This window comes from Tiliqua scincoides, chromosome 1 (genome assembly GCF_035046505.1).
Source record: "Tiliqua scincoides isolate rTilSci1 chromosome 1, rTilSci1.hap2, whole genome shotgun sequence".
NCBI lineage: Eukaryota > Metazoa > Chordata > Lepidosauria > Squamata > Scincidae > Tiliqua > Tiliqua scincoides.
The window spans coordinates 16,911,878-16,934,591 of record NC_089821.1 but is presented as its reverse complement, the minus strand read 5'-3'; the positions used below and the strand labels follow the sequence as shown (position 1 = coordinate 16,934,591).

At 46.6% G+C, this 22,714-nt stretch overlaps 2 protein-coding genes across 3 annotated transcripts in view; one reads left to right on the top strand and one right to left on the bottom strand.

Moving 5' to 3' along the window:
• Positions 1–6,933: 6,933 nt before the first annotated feature.
• LOC136660701 (myb-related transcription factor, partner of profilin-like) lies at positions 6,934–12,323 on the bottom strand. The gene is made up of 2 exons (XM_066638009.1): positions 11,863–12,323; positions 6,934–8,331 (listed from the first exon to the last, which is right to left on the bottom strand). Exons 1-2 carry the CDS (start codon positions 12,263–12,265, stop codon positions 7,682–7,684), a joined length of 1,053 nt encoding a protein of 350 aa, XP_066494106.1. The 5' UTR covers positions 12,266–12,323; the 3' UTR covers positions 6,934–7,681.
• Positions 12,324–12,965: 642 nt separating this feature from the next.
• The window catches only part of CDAN1 (codanin 1), a 45,435-nt gene continuing 35,686 nt past the window's right edge, over positions 12,966–22,714 (top strand). For both annotated transcript variants that reach the window (XM_066625586.1, XM_066625578.1), the window contains exons 1-3: positions 12,966–13,066; positions 20,071–20,777; positions 22,359–22,583. In XM_066625586.1, coding sequence (XP_066481683.1) covers positions 12,971–13,066; positions 20,071–20,777; positions 22,359–22,583 — 1,028 coding nt within the window. In that variant the 5' untranslated portion in view covers positions 12,966–12,970. The remainder of the gene's footprint in view (positions 13,067–20,070; positions 20,778–22,358; positions 22,584–22,714) is intronic.

The following is a 22,714-nucleotide window of genomic DNA, read 5'->3' as shown; positions in this document are numbered from 1 at the left end:
CTAGTTAAACCCTTGTTTGCATGAGGAAAATACAGATTTGATGGACAGAATTAAGGAAAAATTTCAACACCAAAAATGGTAATGCAAAACTGAAAACAGTTACAAAACTGAAAACTATTAAAACTTAAAACTGTTACTGAACCCTAGGGGAACGGTGACCATGCTGTGATCCGTTTCGACATGTACGTCGGGGGAAGAATACCGGGCAAATCTCTCACAAAAACCCTTGACTTCCGACGAGCGAACTTCCCTCAAATGAGGAGGCTGGTTAGAAGGAGGTTGAAAGGGGAAGGTAAAAAGAATCCAGTCTCTCCAGAGTGCATGGAGGCTGTTTAAAACAACGGTAATAGAGGTCCAGCAGAAGTGTATACCGCAAAGAATGTAGGGCTCAACTGAGTCCAGGAGGGTGCCCACATGGCTAACGAGCCAATTTAGAGAGGCCGTAAAGGGCAAGGAAGCTTCCTTCTGTAAATGGAAGTCTTGCCCTAATGAGGAGAATAAAAAGGAACATAAACTGTGGCAAAAGAAATGTAAGAAGGTGATATGAGAGGCCAAGAAAGACTATGAGGAACACATGGCCAGCAACATTAAGGGGAATAATAAAAGCTTCAAAAACGCTAGAAGCAGGAAACAAGCCAGAGAAGCGGTTGGCCTCTGGATGGTGAGGGAGGGAAAGGGGAGATAAAAGGAGACTTAGAGATGGTAGAGAAATTAAATGAGTTCTTTGTATCTGTCTTCACGGCAGAAGACCTCGGGCAGATACCGCTGCCCAAACAGCCCCTCCTGACCAAGGAATTAAGTCACATAGAGGTTAAAAGAGAAGATGTTTCAGATCTAATTGACAAATTAAAGATCAATAAGTCACCGGGCCCTGATGGCATCCACCCAAGAGTTATTAAGGAATTGAAGAATGAAGTTGCTGATCTCTTGACTAAAATATGCAGCTTGTCCCTTAAAACGGCCATGGTACCTGAAGATTGCACGATAGCACATGTCACACTGATCTTTAAAAAGGGAAGAAGAGGGGACCTGGGAAACTATAGGCCGGTCAGCCTAATGTCTGTTCCAGGTAAGATGGTGGAATGACTCATCAAAGATAAAATCTTAAAACACATAGACAAACAAGCCTCGCTGAGGGAGAATCAGCATGGCTTCTGTAAGGGTAAGTCTTGCCTCACAAACCTTTTAGAATTCTTTGAAAAGGTCAACAGGCATGTGGATGCGGGAGAACCCGTAGACATTATATATCTGGACCTTCAGAAGGCGTTTGACATGGTCCCTCACCAAAGGCTCCTGAATAAACTTCATAGTCAGGGAATTAGAGGGCAGGTTCTCTCATGAATTGAGAACTGGTTGAAGACCAGAAAACAGAGAGTGGGTGTCAATGGGAAATTTTCACAATGGAGAGAGGTGAAAAGGGGTGTGCCCAAGGATCTATCCTGGGATTGTGCTTTTCAACCTCTTCATAAATGACCTGGAGACAGGGTTGAGCAGTGAAGTGGCTAAGTTTGCTGATGACATCAAACTTTTCCGAGTGGTGAAGACCAGAAGTGATTGTGAGGAGCTCCAGAAGGATCTCTCCAAACTGGCAGAATGGGCAGCAAAATGGCAGATGCGCTTCAATGTCAGTAAGTGTAAAGTCATGCACATTGGGGCAAAAAAATCAAAACTTTACATATAGGCTGATGGGTTCTGAGCTGTCTGTGACAGGCCAGGAGAGATCTTGGGATCTTATTACATTGAATAAGAGATCCTATTATGTTGAATAAGGCGATATAGTTGTTATCATGCTCCTGGGCATTATGGTCTGTTATACTGTTTTTATATTATGATGCATGTTGTATAGAGTGTGTAGAGTGTGATTGTTGGAATTGTAGTATATATTTATTCTTGTATCTGAAAGGTGCATAATTTCGTTGTGCTGTAGTAAAATGACAATAAAGTTACTACTACTACTACTACTTGGGGTGGTGGTGGACAGGTCAATGAAAGTGTTGACCCAATGTGCAGCGGCACTGAAGAAAGCCAATTCTATGCTTGGGATCATTAGAAAAGGTATTGAGAACAAAACAGCTAATAATGCCATTGTACAAATGGATGGTAAGGCCACACCTGGAGTATTGCGTCCAGTTCTGGTTGCCACATCACAAAAAGGACATAGTGGAAATGGAAAAGGTGCAAAAGAGAGCGACTAAGATGATTACTGGACTGGGGCACCTTCTTTATGAGGAAAGGCTACAGCGTTTGGGCCTCTTCAGCCTAGAAAAGAGATGCCTGAGGGGGGACGTGATTGAGACATACAAAATTATGCATGGGATGGATAAAGTGGATAGAGAGATGCTCTTTACACTCTCATAACACCAGAACCAGGGGACATCCACTAAAATTGAGTGTTGGGAGAGTTAGGACCGGCAAAAGAAAATATTTCTTTACTTAGCATGTGGTTGGTCTGTGGAACTCCTTGCCACAGGCTGTGGTGATGCCTTTAAAAGGGGATTGGACAAGTTTCTGGAGGAAAAATCCATTACGGGTTACAAGCCATGATGTGTATGTGCAACCTCCTGATTTTAGAAATGGGCTATGTCAGAATGCCAGATGCAAGGGAGGGCAATGCAGGCCTCTTGTTATCTGGTGTGCTCCCTGCGGCATTTCGTGGGCCGCTGTGAGATACAGGAAGCTGGACTAGATGGGCCTATGGCCTGATCCAGCAGGGTTGTTCTTATGTTCTTAAAACAGTACCCATTCTCACCACTGTGTTCTTCTGAATGGGTTAATGAAAAGAACTGATAACATTCCAAAAGAATGAAAATGTCTTTGTTACTTAATTATAAGTATCTAGTACTAAGTAGATGATAATCTGTGAAATAGTTTCAGGCACTGTATGTTACTTGAGAATTTTCTGACCCCTGCGGTAATGACCCCTTTTCTCTCACTGCCTTTTATAGTTGTTTTAAATAGAAAGTCCTCCATAGGATGTCTTTCCTATACCGGCATGCAGGCCATGTCCTTTGTTGGCTTAATACAGTGGTCTCCAAACTTTTTGGCCAGAGGGCTGAATCAAATATCTGGCACGGTGTCGAGGGCCGGAAAAAAATAAATTTTAAATATAAAATTCAAATATATACATTAGAGATGAAACTGAAATGAATGAATGGGCTCAAATTTACAGGATTTCTCCAAGCACCAACACACACCACAACATAAAGCACACACCCAAACGGACCCTCATTCTGCTACTTCCCAAGCAACTTACTTTAAATATAGAGGAGTAAATACGTCAGAGCCAGCACATATAGGAAATACCCAGAGCATGTTCTGAGGGCCAGGGAACCTTCCGAGGAAACAAAAAGTTACATCTGGTTTGTTTGTTTTTTTGGAAAACTAGGAAGTGATATTTTTAGGTATAAAATTTAAAATAAAATAAAAGCACTTTAGCAGGTGCTCTGAGGCCCAGGGAGACTGCATACTGCCTCCCCGGGCCCTCAGAACACCCACTGGACGCAACCAGAGCACAGCTCCAGTAATGTTCAATTGAGTGGGCCGGAGGCTCACAGGGAACCAGATGGCCAAGGGCTGCATCTCGCTCCCATGCTGGGGTTTGGCGACCCCTGGCTTAATAGAATGCTACATAAATAGACTGGCTCTTCCACAGTTTCTTCTGACACCATTTCTGCCCAACATTGCATATATGCAAAAGGGACCAAATGTGCACACTAGTGGGCTGGGCAAAAATGGATTAACTAGAAGCATACAGTACAAAAAGGGTTTTGTGAAATTGATTATTTTACTTAACAAGCACCTCTAAACTATGGGTTGGTTTGAAAAGCTTTTAACCATACAGAATTCTAAGAAACAAATTGATTTAAGTATCTTTTCTAACCACTGAGCGGCTGCCATTGCTAAATACTATTTCCTTATCTATCGCTGTCAATAGTGACTGAAAAGATGCACTCTGGGGGAAAAAATTGTGTGCAGGAATCCAATTTAATGATCCTTTTCTGTGAAGCTCTGTAGAAGGTGGTTGGCAGGAGAAAACAGGAACTCCATGGCGGGAGAAGGGGCTGAGCAAAGGGGAAAATGTGTGGGAAAGAGGTAACATGGGGAGATGAATATCCCAGATGAAGCCAGGAGAGGGAAACTGTCTTCCCTTTTCCTGCACCCCAAAACCACAATGGGTAAATGGGAAAGGTTCCGAGGGCTCAGGCCATGGGAAAAATCTGCAGTAGGGAAGTGGCTGAACCTGAACCAGCGCTAAAGGCAAGGGATGAGCCTATAAACAGGTCAAGGAAGCACTTAACTCACTTGCAACTGGGAAAATAGTTTCTCCCACAGATGGATGCTCTTAACCAACTGTCATGTCTCTAGAAGGGGATAACAAGCAATTCTTCTAGTTCTGGAGAACTTGAGGGGTTAGTTCAGGGAATTTGGGGGGGGGGGAAGGCCCAAAGCTGATCTCTAGTCTGCTAAACCAGTACAAAAACAGAAATGGCTTACATACATACAACCATGCTATATTTGAATAGAGGAAAATGACAACACTAATAGCCAAAGCCTAACCTGCACTGGAATATGCAGGCCAACTGGCTTGTGAGGATCCAGTGCACATTAGGAGGTGGCTGGAGGGTAACTTGAATTAAGGGGATTTTTTTCCCCCCTTACGTTGTGTCAAGCCCCAGTCGCTCCTGTGGGGCGACTTTGATCTGTGCCAGTGAATTCACTGACACAAATCCAAGCAGCATGTATAAGGCTACTTGGGCCAGGTACAGAGGTTAGGATTAGGCATGGGCTGCCATGGCCGATCCTACTCCCCTGCGGGCCTGATTCATCTCCTGGTCCACCTTCCCCCACAAACTCCTCTCCCCACTTCCACGATGCCCTTCCATCACCCTCTCATCCCCCCCCCATGCCAGCCTGCCTAGGCCAGTGCAAATTCATGCTCCTCGATTGGCACAGAGGCTGGAGCTGGCCTCAGGGAGCTGGCATGGGCCTCCATGCCAGCCTAGCCTGCTCTTGAATAGCCATGAACATGCTTTATAGAGGGCCTGCGTCAGCACAGAGCATAGTCAGGATTGTACTCTAAGGCCACAATCCTAACCAATTTTCCAGCACTGACTTAAGGGCAATGCAACTCAAAGGTAAGGGAACAAACATTGCCCTACCTTGAGGAGGCCTCCTTGACTGTCCCCCAACTGTAGGATGCAGAACATGCCCCACTGGCACAGCTCTGCCAGTGCTGGAAAGTTGGTTAGGATTGCATCCTTAGTCTGTCAGCAATGTGCCTAAGTACAAGCGAATGGCAAGGAAGGATAGCAAGAATTCAGTGGGTCTTTGGTAAGGCTGCACCAAGGAGCAAGCTCTCCTTTCTGTTTCTGTGAGGGTGTTGCATAGGCAGGATATGGAGCTTCTTTTGAATTCTGGAAGTGTGTAAACCTGATTTGAATTTGCGGAGTAAACAAGTTCTTGTTCAAAATTGGAGCATAGATCCATAGATCAATTTAGGCATAGGGAATTATTACATGTGACCTTCCTGGCCTGCGGTCTCTTACCATCAATCCTGTAAACATGGCTGGGCTGCACCTTGCTCTCCAGGCAGGCACCTAGCACCATGTACTTGTGTCGCCTGCCTGCCTTGAAATATAGAGAAATAACGACCATACAACAGTTGACTCCATTACAATACAAACTATTACCAGTTAATGTTTGTACTAGGGCTGCTACTGATGGTAATAACACGGTTAAGATATGAACATCTCCCAATCAGTAATACAAAATTGTATTAACTTGCCATGAAATTTATGCTCTGTTTGTAGTATTAGCATGTGTTAATTGTACACTGACATCGATCAGTCCAGGCAGCCAGTGCTCAGTATACCCCAAGATGACCTCCAGCCTGCTCCTAGCTTGCACTGTATACAGCACAAGCCACTGCAGCTTGGCTGTACTGACACAGGTCAGATTTTCACCCTTAGTAATACAGCTCAATAAACTCAAATACAGTGGTCCATATCGCCCCCATAGCAGAAAACTACCTCATGCATTCAAGCACACATTTGAATGCACAGAGCACTGTTATCAAGAGTAAACATCCATAACACTTCAACATGCAGCCATGACATTCAAGTATATTTACATTTTTAAGGTAAATTGCATTAAGATGTTGTGGCGCGACCCTCTAGAATTTGAAAGGTCTCCAAAATGTAGTACTGTATACCCTTCAGCATGCATTTAAAAAACCATATCCTTGCAGAAAGCTGATTTACCCAGGCCATGTCTTTTCAACCTACCACTTGAGACTTCAAGAGTCCATCCTCTCCCACTTTTCATGGCCTACTTAGTAACTATTCCCACTCTATAACATATGCTCTTCCCCCTTAGGCATCAGGCATGGACGAACAGTGGTATTGGCCTAGCCCTAGTAGCAGCATTGGGTAGTTCATGCGCACCCACTGTGGTGACAGGCTGGGCATGTGGTAAGGCACTGGGTAAATCAACCAGCAGGCTAGAGGAGGTGTCAAATATGCAGTCAAAAATAATTCTTTCCGCTGTGGCAGCCACCATGTGCTGCTACTACATCATTCTGCCCATTCTTCAATTAACTAGAAGAAGAGGGGCAGAGACTGATATGACAATAGTCTGCACTCCATGTTGAAAAGTGGAAGATAGGACGTGCTACAACATAGCATGCAGTGAGATAGACCAAGGGCAGCCTGCTGAAAAGTGGGGAACTTAGCCAAAGTAAGCCTGTTGCAGCCAAACTTCTCATTTGAATTTGCCTCATCTAGGAACTCCAACCCTGCGGATTCTGTAGGCCTCTTTCAAAACAAAATGGTAGCAGCCACAACCTACTTCTCGGTCCCAACCTCCTGCTGCAGACCTCTGAGCTAGGAAAAGACTTCATCAAGAACATATCACTCAGTCTTTTTTTTGGCAAATCTTTAATTACACAACAAAAAATAGTCTCCCTACCACTGCATGTTTTGAGTAGACCATTTTTACAAGGAAGATTCATTTTGAAGGAGCTGGTCAGGAGTATCAACAAATAAGAGCAATTGAGGATAACTTACAAGCATTTTGCTCATGGCTCAGTAGCCCAAGTAGTTTTCCAGCCCTAGATCAGACAAAGTTCATATGCTCTTATAGGATTCAGACATCTTTATACTAGGAACAAGCTTTTTAAAAAAGTACAGTAAAGTACTAAATTTGTCACTAGGCTGAAATTTGGATTGCTAAAAAATAGTTTGTATGGTTGCACCAAGTTTAAGTGAGAGTGCTATTTTTTCCATAATCTTTGTTTAAAAAGTTCTAATAACTGAAAGATCCTAATGAGTCCAGTTATTTCCTCATTCCCAGCATGGGGAAAGAGACAGGAAGAGAAATGCAACATAAGAAGCATCAACTGACTGCATAAACTCCTGGATAACTTATTAAAGATGCAATCTTATTCTCTTACTTGAAATTCTGTAGGATCTATTTCTGAGTAAAGGTGGCTGGGCTTGGGCTCCATGAATTGCAGTCATGTTATGCTTTCTACAAGTAAAGTTTCCCTACCTGGGGATACTGGAAATAAGGTGTATTAAGTATTTTTTTAAAAAAAGCAGGGTTAGTCTGTTCTGTCGTGAGATATTAGAAAAGTACAGATCATTCCCTCTCAGACACCACACGTCTTGAGTCCATTCAAGTCTTACACATCTGCAAAACAGAAATAATAACAGCCGTTTTGATGTTCCTTCTTAATAGGTCTGTGCTGGGGTCTTGGAAATTCTGAAGGGCCCGGCTCTTGTGACATAGAGCTGGAACTGCAGCTGCTGCTTCTGCTACTACCACCAGCCACTGGTACTCTGACTCTATCCTCAACCAATGGGGACCCTGGACTCAGGTACCCGGCAGTGGTCTGAGTAGCAACAGTAGCAAAGGTGGTTGGGCCAGCATTATTCTTCACATACACATTTTTGATAGCTACTAACGTATGTGCCATGACGCTGAGGCTATTGTTGAGATCTTGCATGCCTTGTTGCAGCAGCCGAAGATTATGGTTGATGCTATCAAAACCGGACTGAATGACATGCAGCTGGTTCTGCTGGATTTGCAATAAATCCTCTTCTGTCATTTCATTTGGGTCGATCTGGGGCTGACTTTTTGTTTTTGTTTTTACTTTTCCAGAGGAGCCTTCATCTGGTATCTCCAAAAATGGCACTTGTTCTTGGCTTGGAGGAACCACAGCCATGTCCTCAGAATTTTCTTCGGGCTCCACTACCTTCACCACTATATCTTCTTTCAGATTTATCTTCTCCAGACATGGTTCGTGGGATGGACCAGGATCATCTGTAAAATCTAATAAGGGGCAGGGGGAAAGTAGTTAAATTTCACACCTTTACAAATCCATTTCTAGTTACCAACCTGCATAGCACATAAACTTCTGTCTATATTTCTTGCCTGGCTTTCACACCTTCTATTGTGTTTTGGCTTCAATTGCAGGGTAAAAAGATTACACATGTTCTATTAATGATCCGTCTCAAACTTAAAGTTTGCTAGAGAGAGTGCCATTTCAAACACTTCTTCCTCTATATTATGTATCCTATAGCTCAGTTCTAAGCTTCCCAGTGCCCAGAGGAACAGCAGAACCAAAATAGCAACTGCTTTATCCCTAGGGGGCTGGGAAGCCACCAGAGGTTTCCTCAGAGCAAGGGGACGTCCCCCCTTCCCCCGAGGAAAGCCCCAGACCCCACAGTTTGGTTTCTCACATCTGTGTTGGCTATTTGCCAGTGCAGACAAGAGAACCACCATGCTGGGTTTTTCTGCTCAACACGGAGGATAGGATCTGGTGAAGCAGGGTTTTGCTGGTCCCACCCCCCACCCCCTGGGCTGGTTTCTCCCCCACTCTGAAAACCTACACTACTATCCACAGTTCTTACCCTCCTCCAGGAAGTGTACTTCCGGTGCTGGCACTCCTTCCTCTGAGGGTGCTGTAAATGTGCTTTATGGCATATTTATGACACCCAGTGCCAGCGCTCAGATAGAATAGGATTGGGCCCAGCAGATGGAACAATACCAACACAAGACAAGCCAGCAACTAGTGAAAATATCTTGCTAAAATATAAGTACTAAAGTTGCTTTCATACTGGTTTACCTTAATAGCATACCACCTGAATCAGTATAGATCTGAGCATTCAGCCAGTAGTTGAACATCAGAAAGCTAGGAACTACTGAAAATTGTGTTTGTACAGCTCAGGTTTCAGTTAAAATAGGCAAACGTTTGCCTAACATTAACACAAATTTACACAATATGCTTTTGCTGTTATCTGCTCTCCTAATAACTGTGGACATGCCCAATCTGTTTTCCACTTGCATTTCTATCGGATGGTGGCAGAAAAGCAAAACTATCTGTAAAATAAGGTAATAAGCAACATCAAGACACTCCTGCAGTAGCTTTCTTGCCAGTGGGATAAGCTGGTTGTAGGATTGTATAGGAATAATAGGGGTGTTTTTGTTTTAAGACCGGACATATGGGCTAAATTTGGTTCAGCTGGGCATTCCATGATTAAAGTACCTAGTTAAATCTGATACCTGCATAGCACCAATGCTTACTGTTCCTTCCCAACCGCTTGAGTGTTCCACAGTAACTTATAGAAGGAAGGTTAGAAAAGATGCTGCTATTTCCATTTCTGCACTGAAGTGACAGACCAAGTACAAGAGGCACCAGCACAGACATGCCCGTAATGGTGCCAAGCCACTACTTACACAAGCAGAAGGTGAAAAAAAACACTACAAAATTTTGTGCATTTGGCAAGAAAAGCCACTAAAGTAAGCTGGCACACAGACAAGAACGTTAGTGCCGCTTTTAACGTTCCTGAGATGAGTAGCAAGCCTTATTCTCAGCCTCCAGCCTTTCAACAAATGATGCCGAAATCAGTTTTGAGTTTTCCCGGCACTTGAAACTAGAATGCAACGTTTCCCTAACATCAGAACATAAGAAGAGCCCTGCTGGATCAGGCCAAAGACCCATCTAGTGCAGCTTCCTGTATCTCACAGCAGTCCACCAAATGCTTCAGGGAGCACACAAGACAACAAGACACAACCTGCATCCTGGGGCCCTCCCCTGCATCTGGCAATCAGAAGCAGCCTACCTCTACCTTGCACATACCTACCATGAATTGTAACCCATGGTGAATTTTTCCCCCAGAAATTTGTCCAATCCCCTCTTAAAGGCATTCAGCCAAGATGCCATCGCTACTTCCTATGGCAAGGAGTTCCACAGATTAATTACATGCTGGGTAAAGAAACATTCTCTTTTGTCTGTCCTAACTCTCCCAACACTCAACATTAGTGGATGTCCCCTGGTTCTGGTGTTATGTGAGAGAAAAGAGTCTCTCTCTATCCGTTCTATCCAGCCCCTGCATAATTTTATATGTCTCAATCATGTCCCCCCCCTCAGGCGCCTCTTTTCTAGGCTGAGCTACAATGCATGCTAAGTTAAAGTTGGCGCTCTTCCATTGTTTTTAAAATCCTGCATTAGCGCCCACAAGTGACCCTGCTTCAGAGTGAAGGTAACATCAGTTGAGAAATCGTCCGTAACAAGAAGGATCCTCTTAAGAAGCCTCTCTCCAAACCCATCCCAGTCAATGAGGAATGCAAGGCTGAGATTACGATCCTGCTTGGGTAAAGGACCAAACAAGCAAGGGGAGAACCAGCAGCACACGCCCCAGGATATATAACGTAGAGCCCTGGTGGCCAAACTTGCTTAGCATAAGAACCACATGATAAGCTTCAAAAGTTTGAAAACTGCAAGAGGGATTTTGAGAGCTTCGATATTTAAGGAGTATTTGAATTCTTAACCCAATTCTGCCCAGCCCACAGGCGTATGCATTTGGTCCCTGTTGCGTATATGCGACGTTTGGCAGAAACAGCTTAAATATATTCATTCACCATGAACACTGCATATATATTATAATGCAGTGCACTCTTAGTTTATAATAATCAGGAGGCCTGACAATTTATTACTTACCTTCCGACTGTGATGCAAAAAAGGAGCTCAGCCAACATGTTTCTGATAGCTGCACATAACATATGTCAAAGAGCCACATGTGGCTTGTGAGTCATGATTTGGCCACCCCTGAAATACAGAACAGAGCCTACCCACAGAGCAACCTGCAGGAGGAAGGTGGTGGTGTAGCTGGAGGGGGAGCAATGCACTAAATTTTGCAGGGAGCCTCACTGTGGTGTGTGAGCAGCCCCTCCCTGGAGCTATTCCAGACAGGGAGAGCAAACGGTGGCATCCTGTGGCAGGGAATTCCACAGACCAACCACATGCTGGGTAAAGAAATCTTTGCCTCAACTATCCACACAATTCTAGCAGGTGTTGCCTGGTTCTGGTGTTGTGCGGGGGGGGGGGGAACATCCTCTATTCATCACTGCAGGCTGTGGCATAAGTTTCAGAACCTAGAGTCACACTCTACAGTTCTGTCACCGCCTCCTGTGGCAGGGAGTTCCACAGACACTCCATGTCAACAGGCGTTTCCCCCGTGGCTGGTGTTGTGCGGGAGGGAGAAGGGCCTCCCCCTGTCCAGCACCGTCTCCTGCGGCCTAGAGTCACACTCTCAGGACGTGTCGGTGCGTCCTGCGGCAGGGAGTTCCAGAGACTCCACGTCAGCGCGTGTTCCGCAGTCAGGCTCGCGTTCGCGTGGGAGGGAGGACAGCGCTGCGCAGCACCCCAGGCTCGGTGCGGAGCTCCGGGGCGAGTCCCCGCCTGCGGCCTGTCGGCGCGTCCTGCGGCAGGGCGCCGCACAGCCCAGCCCAGCCACGAGGGCGGCAGAACCCCGCGGCCCCTCGGCCGGCGGGCGCGGCCCTGCGCAGCGCGGGACTCACCGGCGTCGGCGGCGGCCCCGGGCAGGTCGAGCGTGTCGATGCCGCCGGCGATGGGCGGCGCGTGGGCGGCGAAGGGGCGGGCGTCGGGCGCGGGGAGCTCCTCGGGCGCGAGCAGCAGGCCGAGGCCGGGCGCGGGCGGCGTGAGGCGGCAGAGCTTGCTGCGGTCGCGACGCTTGAGGTCGCGCCAGCGCTTCTTCAGGTCCTCCACGTCGCGCGGACAGGCGGCCACCGGGTTCACCTTGTGCCGGATCAGCTCCCACACGCGCCGCTTCTGGCCCGGGGAGGCCCGGCCGGGCCCGGCCGCGAACAGCACCTGCTCGTGCCGCAGCACCTGTTCCACCAGCACCTCCGTCTCCGCCTCGTTGAAGTTCGCCTTGCGCCGCTTCGGGGAGTCCTCCGCCATCCCGCCCCAGGAAGCTGCGCGCAAGTCCCGCGCACGCGCCGCACCTCTTCGCGGGGGAGGCGGCCCCTCACGCGCGCCCCGCCCACGAGCGCCCCCGCCCCGGAGTCCGAGCCGCCTGGCCACGCCCACAACAGCCGCCTGCGCGCACCCGCACGCGGAACCTCCCAGTATTCCGCAGGGAGGCTGCCTCTGCTCTTCCCACTAGCGCGCTCGCGCCTCCCAATGGGCACCTCGCGTTCGGAGCCACGCCCCCTTCCCGGCCGGCCACGCCCACCGCTCCTGCACCTCTAGGCGGCTATTCCCGCCATCCCCGCGGGGGCGGGGCTTAAAGGGTCGCGGGAAAAAGAGAGGCTGCTGCTCCTGTAGCTCCTCCTCTCAGCCCCGCCTACGCACTACGTAAGCGTCCGCGCCTGCCAATGGGAAGGGCTGCCGGTCTGCCGCGCCTTCCGAGCCACGCCCCTTTCCCCGCAGTCTGCGCGGTCCACCTTTTGGTCGCTCGCCTTAGGATGGCTCTGATCCCGCCTTCCCGGGGGCGGAGTCTGCCAGAGTCCCAAGAGGCGGTGCCCTCTCCTCGCCCCTCCCACCACGTGCTGCGCTACGTCAGAGCCCTTCCCTCCGGCTTCCCTCGGCGCGCCTGACGGCTGTGGGCCTGGCGCTGCCCCTTGCGCTTGCGCGCTGCATCCCACCCGCCGCTCTGGAGAGGGGATGGCGGCGGTGCTGGAGCTGCTGTTGCAGGAGGAGGTGGCGGCGAACGCCGTGCTGCGCTGGCTGAGGGAGCGCCCGAGCCCCCGCCCCGTGGAGGTAAACGCCGCTGCCCCGACCCGAGGGGCTCCGGAAGGGTCTGTCGGGAGGCCGCTTCAGCTGCGAGGGAAGTTTGCAGGCGCAGCCAAGTGGCTGCTGCAGCTCCAGAGCCCGGGAACGTGCGGCGGGCGGGCAGAGCAGCACCGCGTGTGAAGGGGCCAGCGCTCGCCGCCCGTGCGCGGCGCCAGGACGTGTGGTGGGTGGGCAGGCGCCTGAGGCTGAGCCTCTCCCCTGTGTGAGGCAGGTGAGGCAGAGCCTCCCCACCCTGTGTGAGGCAGAGCCTCCCCATCTGGTGTAGGTGAGGCAGAGTCTCCCCACCCGAGTCCTTCAGAAAGCACTGAAATTGAGTGTTGGGCGGGTTAGGACAGACAAAAGAAAATATTTCTTTACTCAGCGCGTGGTCGGTCTGTGGAACTCCTTGCCACAGGATGTGGTGCTGGCGTCTAGCCTAGACGCCTTTAAAAGGGGATTGGACGAGTTTCTGGAGGAAAAATCCATTATGGGGTACAAGCCATGATGTGTATGCGCAACCTCCTGATTTTAGGAATGGGTTAAGTCAGAATGCCAGATGTAGGGGAGAGCACCAGGATGAGGTCTCTTGTTATCTGGTGTGCTCCCTGGGGCATTTGGTGGGCCGCTGTGAGATACAGGAAGCTGGACTAGATGGGCCTATGGCCTGATCCAGTGGGGCTGTTCTTATGTTATGTACTGCAGTGAGTGTGCGTGGTGAGTACTTGCGTGCCTCACATGGCAGCAGCGCTTTTTTGAAGAGCTCGGGTGGGGAGGCTCTGCCTCACCTGCCTCCCCCCCACTGCACATTCCTGCCAAAGCCAGGCTCCTGCACTGTGGTAGAGGTGGAGAGGAGGGGTTGCAGTGTGTACACTTGCAGCCTTTTTCTCCTCTGGCCTTGGTGGGATGTCTGAACAAGAAAGACTGTGAGTGGCTATACAGCCTTTTTTTAGGCATGCTGCAGGGGAGCTTTCCAGTGAGCCACTGGGCTAGAATCCTGCTGGGGTAGTTGCTCCCCACCCTTATTTAAGTTTGTTTTAATTTCTATTTTTAATTGTGATTTTATGGTTTTGTATTTCTATTTATTGTTATATGCCGCCTTGGTTCCCTTCCGGGAGAAAGGTAGCATAAAAAGTAAGTAAGTAAGCAAGTAAATAAACTTAAGAGCTTTGCTTCCCTGAGCATACACACCCCACCAGCTGACAGAAATGAGAACCTGTGTGCAGCCTGTATAGTCCTATGTATGTTTATTCCTGAGTGCTGTGAAATTTAATCTCAAGTAAAACTGCATAGGATAGCCTTGGTTGAAAGCTCCCTTTATATCTCTCTTGTGTGTTTTGTACACAAATGTGAGTGAGCAGTTTTGGTTGTGTTTTGGCTCTTTATTTTTTACTTTTTAAATTTGTTCAGGAAGTCATATTCACACTTCACTTGCTTTATCAAAACCTTACAGGCTTTGAATGCTTTTCGAGCTCTTTCTGAAGCCCACTGTTGGGTCCCATGCAAGATGCTTATGATCAGAACCCAGTCTTAAACTAGAACAGGTAGTGCTATTTTTTGGTTTTTTTCTCACAGCAGGATGTTTGGTGTAATGTTTTCCCCAAAGTGTGAAAAGGTGTGTGCTATAGATAGGCTTTTAGGGCTAGGCAAGTTGGGAATGTCCTCCCTTGTATAAAAGAGAATGTTAATGTCTTGATACTTGAAGTGGGAGAATCCTTGCTTATGAACACAGATAATCATTTGATGTTGGTGATTAAGGCTGCAATCTTTATCTGGGTTTAAGCCCCATTGCAGTGGCAGTCCTGATGCCGGTACTTCCCAGGGCCAGGACAGCAGGCTGCCCCCCCATGGACTGCCACCACCTGCCTCCCTTCCAGAGGTCCAGGGAGACCCCGTGCAACATCCCCAACTCTCTGAAGGCTGTTTGAAGGTCTCAGAGGGCCAAAAAACATCACTTGCTGTTTCATGGAGGTTTCCCTGGCCCTCTGAATGCCTTCTAAGGGCTGAAAAATGTTACTGTCAGTTTCCTCCATGAAACCGGAAGTGATGTTTTTCTGCCGTCCAGGCCCTTTATAAGTCCTTTGGAGGTTTGGGGAGGCAGTGCGCTGCTTCCCCAGCTCTCAGGTCATCTCTGGGCCCCAAGTACCCAGGTGGTGTTTGGGGGGGTGCTGCAGGGGGGTGGATGGCAGTGTGGCGCCGTCCCCCCAGCTGGTGCCCAGGGCATTTGTCCCCCTTGCCCCCCCGGTACACTGCTGCCCCAATGACCTTAAGCCACTTCTGTCCAATGTTGCATATACGCAACAGAGATCAAATGTGCATACCTGTGAGCCGGGCAAAAATGGGTTAATGGGAGTTAATTCTGAGTTGACATGTATTGGGCTCTTAATCACTTTTAAGTTTCATGTGTAGAAGTACTGCAGTCTGTGCAAAAGGGAACAGTGTGCCATATGGTTGCAGAATATTGTCATCACAGCCAGTTTCTCTGTTGAGTCAGTCTATGAAGTAAGAAACTATTGGTTCTTTACCAATTTCCAATGATTGAAAAGTGAGCAGTGCTGTTTTTGTAAGTTTTGTCTAAATCTATATTACTTCTTTTTTCTTTAAACCAGTGGTTTTCAAACTGGGGCATTTTCAAACCCCTTAAGGGATGCGAGGAGGCATCGATGCAATCTCCAGGATCGCCTCACTAATGGCATGCAGGGACTAGGATGCACTCACCAGTCCCAGCAGCAGTGTCTTGGGGGTGTTGGGAGCCCTGCTCGAGCGTCTGCAGGGCTCGCCAGCTCGTCAGAAGTGAAAGTGGAGTGATTGCGCTCCACTTCCGATTTTGCTGAGGTGGAGTACGATCCACTTTCACTTTTAGAAGCCTGAGGAACCCTGCGGAAGCTCGCACAGAGCTCTCCGCACCCCAGGATGACAATGGCTGCTGCAGGGACTGGTGAGTGCATCCCAGTCCCTGCTGCCCCCCCTTAGTGAGTGCATCCCTTCCCCCCACCCCAATCAAGACTCTCTCTGAGACCGCTGCTTTAAACTGATTGAGAAAGCTAAATTGACTAGTATGTGCATATTTTGAAAGTCTTTCTGTTCATCATAAGTAGTACAGTTCAGACTAAAACATATCTTTGCACAGCAATCTAAGGTATGTTTAGTAGAGTTCAGTGGGATTTACTCCACACTGATTGGGTGTAAGACTACAGTTTTAGGATGCGGTCCTGTGCACACTTGCTTGCAAATAACTTCTGCTGAACACAGCAGGACTTCTGAGAAAACATGTACAGGTATAGAACTGATCTGTGCGTGTTGGTTGTGAAAGCTTCTTCAGACTTGTGGTTGCTGTCTTTTCTCAGCTCAGTGAAATACTTTACCATGCAAAGTGAACATGCTAATTTGCTAGAAAAGCTTCAGTTATTGTTTGTTAAATTACTGAAGCCTTTGTTAATGCTTGACAGTATTAAGACTTCAGGATCTGCAAGCATAAAAACAATTAAGAAATGAAATGTATTCAAAAGTGTGACAATTACAGCTTTGGAAACTAATACTGTCACTTTGGTTCACTTTAGATTTTACATAGGTTTAGCAATTTGAGAATTGCTAAACCTCTAAATTTGCTAAATTTAGGATTGCTAAACCTGCTAAATTTGAGGATTGCTAAACAGCGGAGTGAAGCAGGGCTGTGTTCTTGCACCAACCTTATTTGGGATTTTCTTTGCTGTCCTGCTTTGGGATTTTCTTTGCTGTCCTGCTGAAGCATGCCTTTGGAACTGCAACAGAAGGCATCTATCTCCGGACCAGATCAGACGGAAAGCTCTTCAACCTCTCCAGACTGAGAGCAAAGTCCAAAGTTCAGCTGAAATGTCTGCGTGACTTCCCCTTTGCCGACGATGCAGCTGTCACTACCCACTCTGCCAAAGATCTCCAGCAGCTCATGGATCGTTTTAGCAAGGCCTGCCAAGATTTTGGACTGACGATCAGCCTTGACCAAACACAGGTCATGGTTCAGGATGTGGACTCACCTCCCTGCATTACAATCTCTGTGCATGAACTGGAGGTTGTCCATGACTTTGTGTACCTTGGCTCAACGATCTCCGACACTCTTTCTCTCGATACCAAGCTAAACAAAGGCATCGGTAAAGCAGCTACCACGTTTTCCAGACTCACAAAGAGAGTCTGGTCCAACAAGAAGCTGACAGAACATACCAAGATCCAGGTCTACAGAGCTTGCGTCCTGAGTACACTTCTGTACTGCAGCGAGTCATGGACTCTTCGCTCACAACAGGAGAGGAAACTGAGCACTTTCCACATGCGCTGCCTCCGACACATCCTCGGCATCACCTGGCAGGACAAAGTTCCAAACAACGCAGTCCTGGAACGAGCTGGAATCCCTAGCATGTATGCACTGCTGAAACAGAGACGCTTGCGTTGGCTTGGTCATGTTGTGAGAATGGATGATGGTCGGATCCCAAAGGATCTCCTCTATGGAGAACTTGTGTAAGGAAAGCGCCCTACAGGTAGACCACAGCTGCGATACAAGGACATCTGCAAGAGGGATCTGAAGGCCTTAGGAGTGGACCTCAACAGGTGGGAAACCCTGGCCTCTGAGCGGCCCGCTTGGAGGCAGGCTGTGCAGCATGGCCTCTTCCAGTTTGAAGAGAGACTTGGCCAACAGTCTGAGGCAAAGAGGCAAAGAAGGAAGGCCCACAGCCAGGGAGACAGACCAAGGACACACTACACTTGCTTCCAGTGTGGAAGGGATTGTCACTCCCGAATTGGCCTTTTCAGCCACACTAGACGCTGTGCCAGAACCACCATCCAGAGCGCGATATCATGGTCTTCCGAGACTGAAGTTTGCCAACAAAGCAATTTGAGGATAATCTGATGGTCATCACACAATTGTAGGTGTAGGTGGCTTGCTAGTTTCCCTCCTGCATTTTTATTGAGGTTAGATAAGAATTCTATGTTTCACAAGTAAGAAAAATAATGTGCCTTCAAAAGTTGTGAAGAGTAGAGCAATTTTACATTTTAATGTCTCATGTTTCTTTGGATTTGATTTGTAGTGCCCTGCCTGATTACATGAAAACTTAGTAGACCATCACTGAATAGGGGCTCAGTGCTCCTAGACTAGAGTCAGGAGGGGTGGTGCATAGGTTGTCTCTTGAAAATAATTTGTCCTTCTCTAATATTGGGGATTCATGGGAGGGTGGCATACCTCATACAGGAGTTTTTATTGCTAGTTTTTCAGCAAATTGTTGCTAAGTAGAATTGAAAGTGTTATGATGAAAACATTGTGTGGCTGAGATTACAAAATAAACCTGGCATAATTTAGGCAAGAATTATATTCCAATGTGTTCAGCTTCTGTCATTGCTTTCAGTACTGGTGTAATTTTGCTGAAGAGCACTAGAGAGCAATGTAGCACTTGTTTGATTTTTCTTACTCTGTGAGAAGTATTCCACTAAATAGTTACATTTAAACTTTTTATATTTAAACGTTTTTAAAATAAATTGTAGTCCTAAAACTGCACACATAGCACACACCAGCTGGGTTCAGACAAAATGCTCATTTGCTTTGTAAATGTCTCCTGTTTCTCTTCTGCATTAACAATAATCAGACCTGCATATTTATCAAATGAAAGAGGCTTAAGGAATATAAGGCTTCATATGAGAATGCTCAAGCTAGTTTACTGCAACGTAAACTTTCATAGGCACTGAACCAGTTCTGACCAATGTAAATTTTATATGCTTTACAAATCCAGGGGAAACAGCTGCTACAGCTGAACTTGCAGCATTTGGTTTATTGCTGTCCTTTGGCATTTTCACGCATTTTTTGATAGAAAGTTGCTGATGCTCATCTGTCTAAATCAGGGGTGCACAAACGCCAGCCCGGGGGCCACTTGCAGCCCTCGAGGTCTCCCAGTCCAGCCCACAGGTAGCCTCAGTCTCCAATGAGCCTCTGGCCCTTTGGAGACTTGCAGGAGCCCATGCTGGCCGAATGCAACTGCTCTCAGTGTGAGGGCGACTGTTTGATCTCTCGCATGAGCTGTGGGACAAGGACTCCCTCCACTGCTTGCTGTTTCACGTCTTATGATGCTGCAGCAGCAGAAAAGGAAAGGCCGGTCTTGCTTTGTGTAAGGCCTTTTACAGGCCTTGAGCTATTGCAAGACCTTCATTCGTTCATATAAGTTCCATCTCTAATATATTCATTTATGTAAATTTATTCAAATTTTTATTCCCGGCCCCTGACACAGTGTCAGAGAGATGATGTGGCCCTCCTGCTAAAAAGTTTGGACACCCCTGGTTTTTATAATAAGTTTAATCTACCCAAAAGGCAGATACGAATGCTGTTTGTTTTACATTTTTATTTTGCTTTAATTGCCTGTCTTCCTCTTTTACTCTCCAGTTTTTGCTTGCAGGAGATGAAAAGACATTTTTTAAGTTCTGATTCAAACATTCATTAAGTGGTTCCCTCTCTCAATGAAAGAAGAACTGATGGGTGGAGGCCAACGTATTTTGTTATGTCCAACATACATGCACTATCCCTGATCATATTGCATGGGGCTGAGCAGGTGTGGAGGGTACACAAACTCTCTTCCTACCTATGGCCAACCTGCCTTTGTGGAGGGAGGAAGTTCCACTTACCCTGGGTGACTTCATGAATCTTTCCCTTTCCAGATTAAATGGAGTAGGCAGTTTATTATGAAACGCTTTTCTGTTTGTAGAGTTTTCACTCAAGCATTTATTCTCACTGTTATCTCTGAGGTGGTATATGCAGCATGAAATTGGGTATGAAAGAAAAATAAAGGGTGCTTTTGCAATAAATTTGCTCTAATTCTCTAGTTTTTGGTTTTTGATTATTTGAATGGGGTCTGTTCAAATTGACTTATTTCAATTGAGGTGTTTATTAGGCAATTATTATGAATTACAAAAAATTGTAAAGATGTCCATTTCTGCATGTCTTTAGCAAAAATGTGCTTCATGTGGTTTGTTTTTGTTTTGTGCAGGGAGACCAAGTCTGCCCCAAGCTAGCCCTCCTTAATGTACTTCGGAAAGACTTTGTGCCTTTTTTATTGAATTACTTACGGGAACAGACCAGTCAGATACTGACCAATGGGCCATCTACCCCAGCTAAAACACCAAAGTCGAAGGTGGTTGGGAGTTCTGGGAACTACAGGAACCAAAGAACTGGTTCTGAAAGGAAGGCTCATAGTGTTACAGGATCTGGGAGCAGTCGAATACAACTTTTTTCTGATACAACTCCTGCTGCATTGCACAGCTCTGATAACAGTGCTTCTACTTTGGAATCGCTTGGTTCTTCTTTCTTATCTGGGTCAAGTATATTGGGTTCCTGCAGTGATTTCCAAAATGTGGATCTCAACTCCAGCCCAAGCTTTGGTTCAAGCCCTGTGTTTCCTCGTGGTGAAAGGCGTTCTACGCAGAAAACAAACTTGGGGAGCTTTCTTGGTGGTGCCACAGTGAGGCGAGGCAGAAGAAGAGGCAGCAGTTCAGCAAATGCTTCTGCTCGGCTAGTGACTCAGGAACAGTTACGAAGCTTGAATGGGGACATGAAGGGTGACAGTTCATCATTGGGTTCTTCAGGGTTCAGGAAACAGAGTGAAGCAAGTCCTGTCTCTACTAGCTCCTCACCTGATCAGCTTAACCTAAATGACTTAGATGAATTTCCACCCATGAGTGTTCCTGGAACGACAAAGTAAGTCTTAGTGGGAGGCTATCATGTTTTCCTTTGGTAATTCTGATAAGAAAGTAATTTTGCAGCTTGGCATTGTGGATCCACAAATGATGAAAAGTAGAATTTCTAAAATTGTTAGTGTGTGCTTGTTCATCGGTAGAGTTGTGGTTTTTCAGTGATAATAAAGTAAAAACACATAGCATCACTTTCTGCACTTTTCATTTTTGTTAAAAATAAAAAAAAAGGCAACCCCAAATGTGCAAAACTAAAAGCACAATTTTCTAACATCTCTACATATTGGTCACTATAGATTAGTTGGGCTGGACTAGGGAGGAATATATGGGTAATAAGGAAATCTGATCTGTTAACATGCTCTTCTCTCTCCTTAGGGTAATGCCTGCAGTGCCCCTTTTCACGTCCAGGCAATAGCTTGCCAGCTAGCTCAGTTTTCTAAATGTCAGCATTTTAAGTTGCATTCTGTCTCTCCTTTCCCTTGGACCCCTTAAGTCTTGCTCCAAATGAGCATGCTTAAAATTGATTTTTTTTTTCTTTTTGGGATTAATGAGAACGCTGACCACTAGGCTTCAGTGATGTCTCAATATTTTAGCCCTAGGTATGGTTGGGAGATGACCATAAATTCATGGTTATGTCAAAACTTTTTGCTGGGAAATATTTTGTTATTTTCATTTGACTTTAGCATATCTAATGTCAGTGGTAAGTACCCAAAATGGTATCTGCAAGGAGTGCTTTGTTGGGAAATAGAGGTGCAGTGGCAGAGCTAGGGCATGCAGAGGGTAGTAATTGCATTGGGCAACAAACTTTAGGGGAGGCAACAAGCTGAGTTTGGCACTAGTGGCCAAAATTGTGAAAATTTTGCTTTGTACAAATAATACCATCCTGTTATATATCATTGGAAAGATAATTTAATGAAGAATGCAATGAAACAAACCACATTGGAATATCTGTATTCTATCAAAGGTTATGGCCAATTAACCAGAAAACGAAAACACACCTGTCTTATAGAATAAAAAGTGGATTTCCCTAACTCAAAACCGAGCTATGAGTGATTGTTCCGAGAGCCAGTGTGGTGATGTTATGATACAGCATGGAGCCAATAAGGTGTTAATATGAGTCAGCTCTCATTTCCATGTATCATAATACAGTTACTCCTGCTAACTGGGGAAAGAGGCACTTTTTCAAGTGGGTGCTCCTCTTATATTTAGCAGGGGGAGAATAACCATCTCCATCCCAGCACAGTATCTCTAACCAATAAAAGGCATGCTTCATTTACTTACTAATTAAATTTGATTTTGTCGTTGAGGGGGGGAAACAAAATCTTCCTGACCCAAAGTAGCAGATAGATGCTTTGGCTGGCTGGCTGGCTGGCTGGCTGGGGAGAGATGGTAAAGCAAGTGAACTGCTGGGCGGGAGGAGGCAGGTTTTCCCCCAATTTTCACTTTTTAAAAAACCTGGACATGATGTCACTTCCGGTTGTGACATCACTTCGAGTTCTGCAGGCTACACAATCGCTAGTTACGCCACTGTTGAGGTGGATTTCTACTGTGTGTGTCCCTCTTGATCCAGTCTCAATTCCCATTTCAGCAAAACCAAACCATCAAGAAGAATCAATCCAACACCAGTTAGTGCTGAGCGACCCCTCTCTAAGCCCAAGATGTGCTTCACTTCTACACCTGTTGGCCAATCTCAAGCTTTTTTGTTTGGAACCAGTTTTGAGGCCCTTGAAGCCAGTTCTGAGGCCCAGGAAATGCACCCAATCTCCATTCCAGGAAACCTTCAGGAAGAGAGAGAGATGCTGAAGAAGGAACGGTAGGAGATTTGGGGTGGAATACTCAGAGGAGGGTGGGATCATCTGTGAGTCAGAATATAGGCAAATATTGTAACATAATTTTAAAATGACTGTTTCCTGCACACATTCTCCTGTTTAATTGGGTAAACAG

Bases quoted from the DNA above. Each gene is read 5' to 3' on its own strand.
- LOC136660701 (XM_066638009.1), bottom strand. From the start codon at position 12,265: ATGGCGGAGGACTCCCCGAAGCGGCGCAAGGCGAACTTCAACGAGGCG. The intron at 8,332-11,862 runs GTGAGTCCCGCG...GCCCCTTATTAG, and splicing joins CGGGGCCGCCGCCGACGCCG to ATTTTACAGATGATCCTGGT.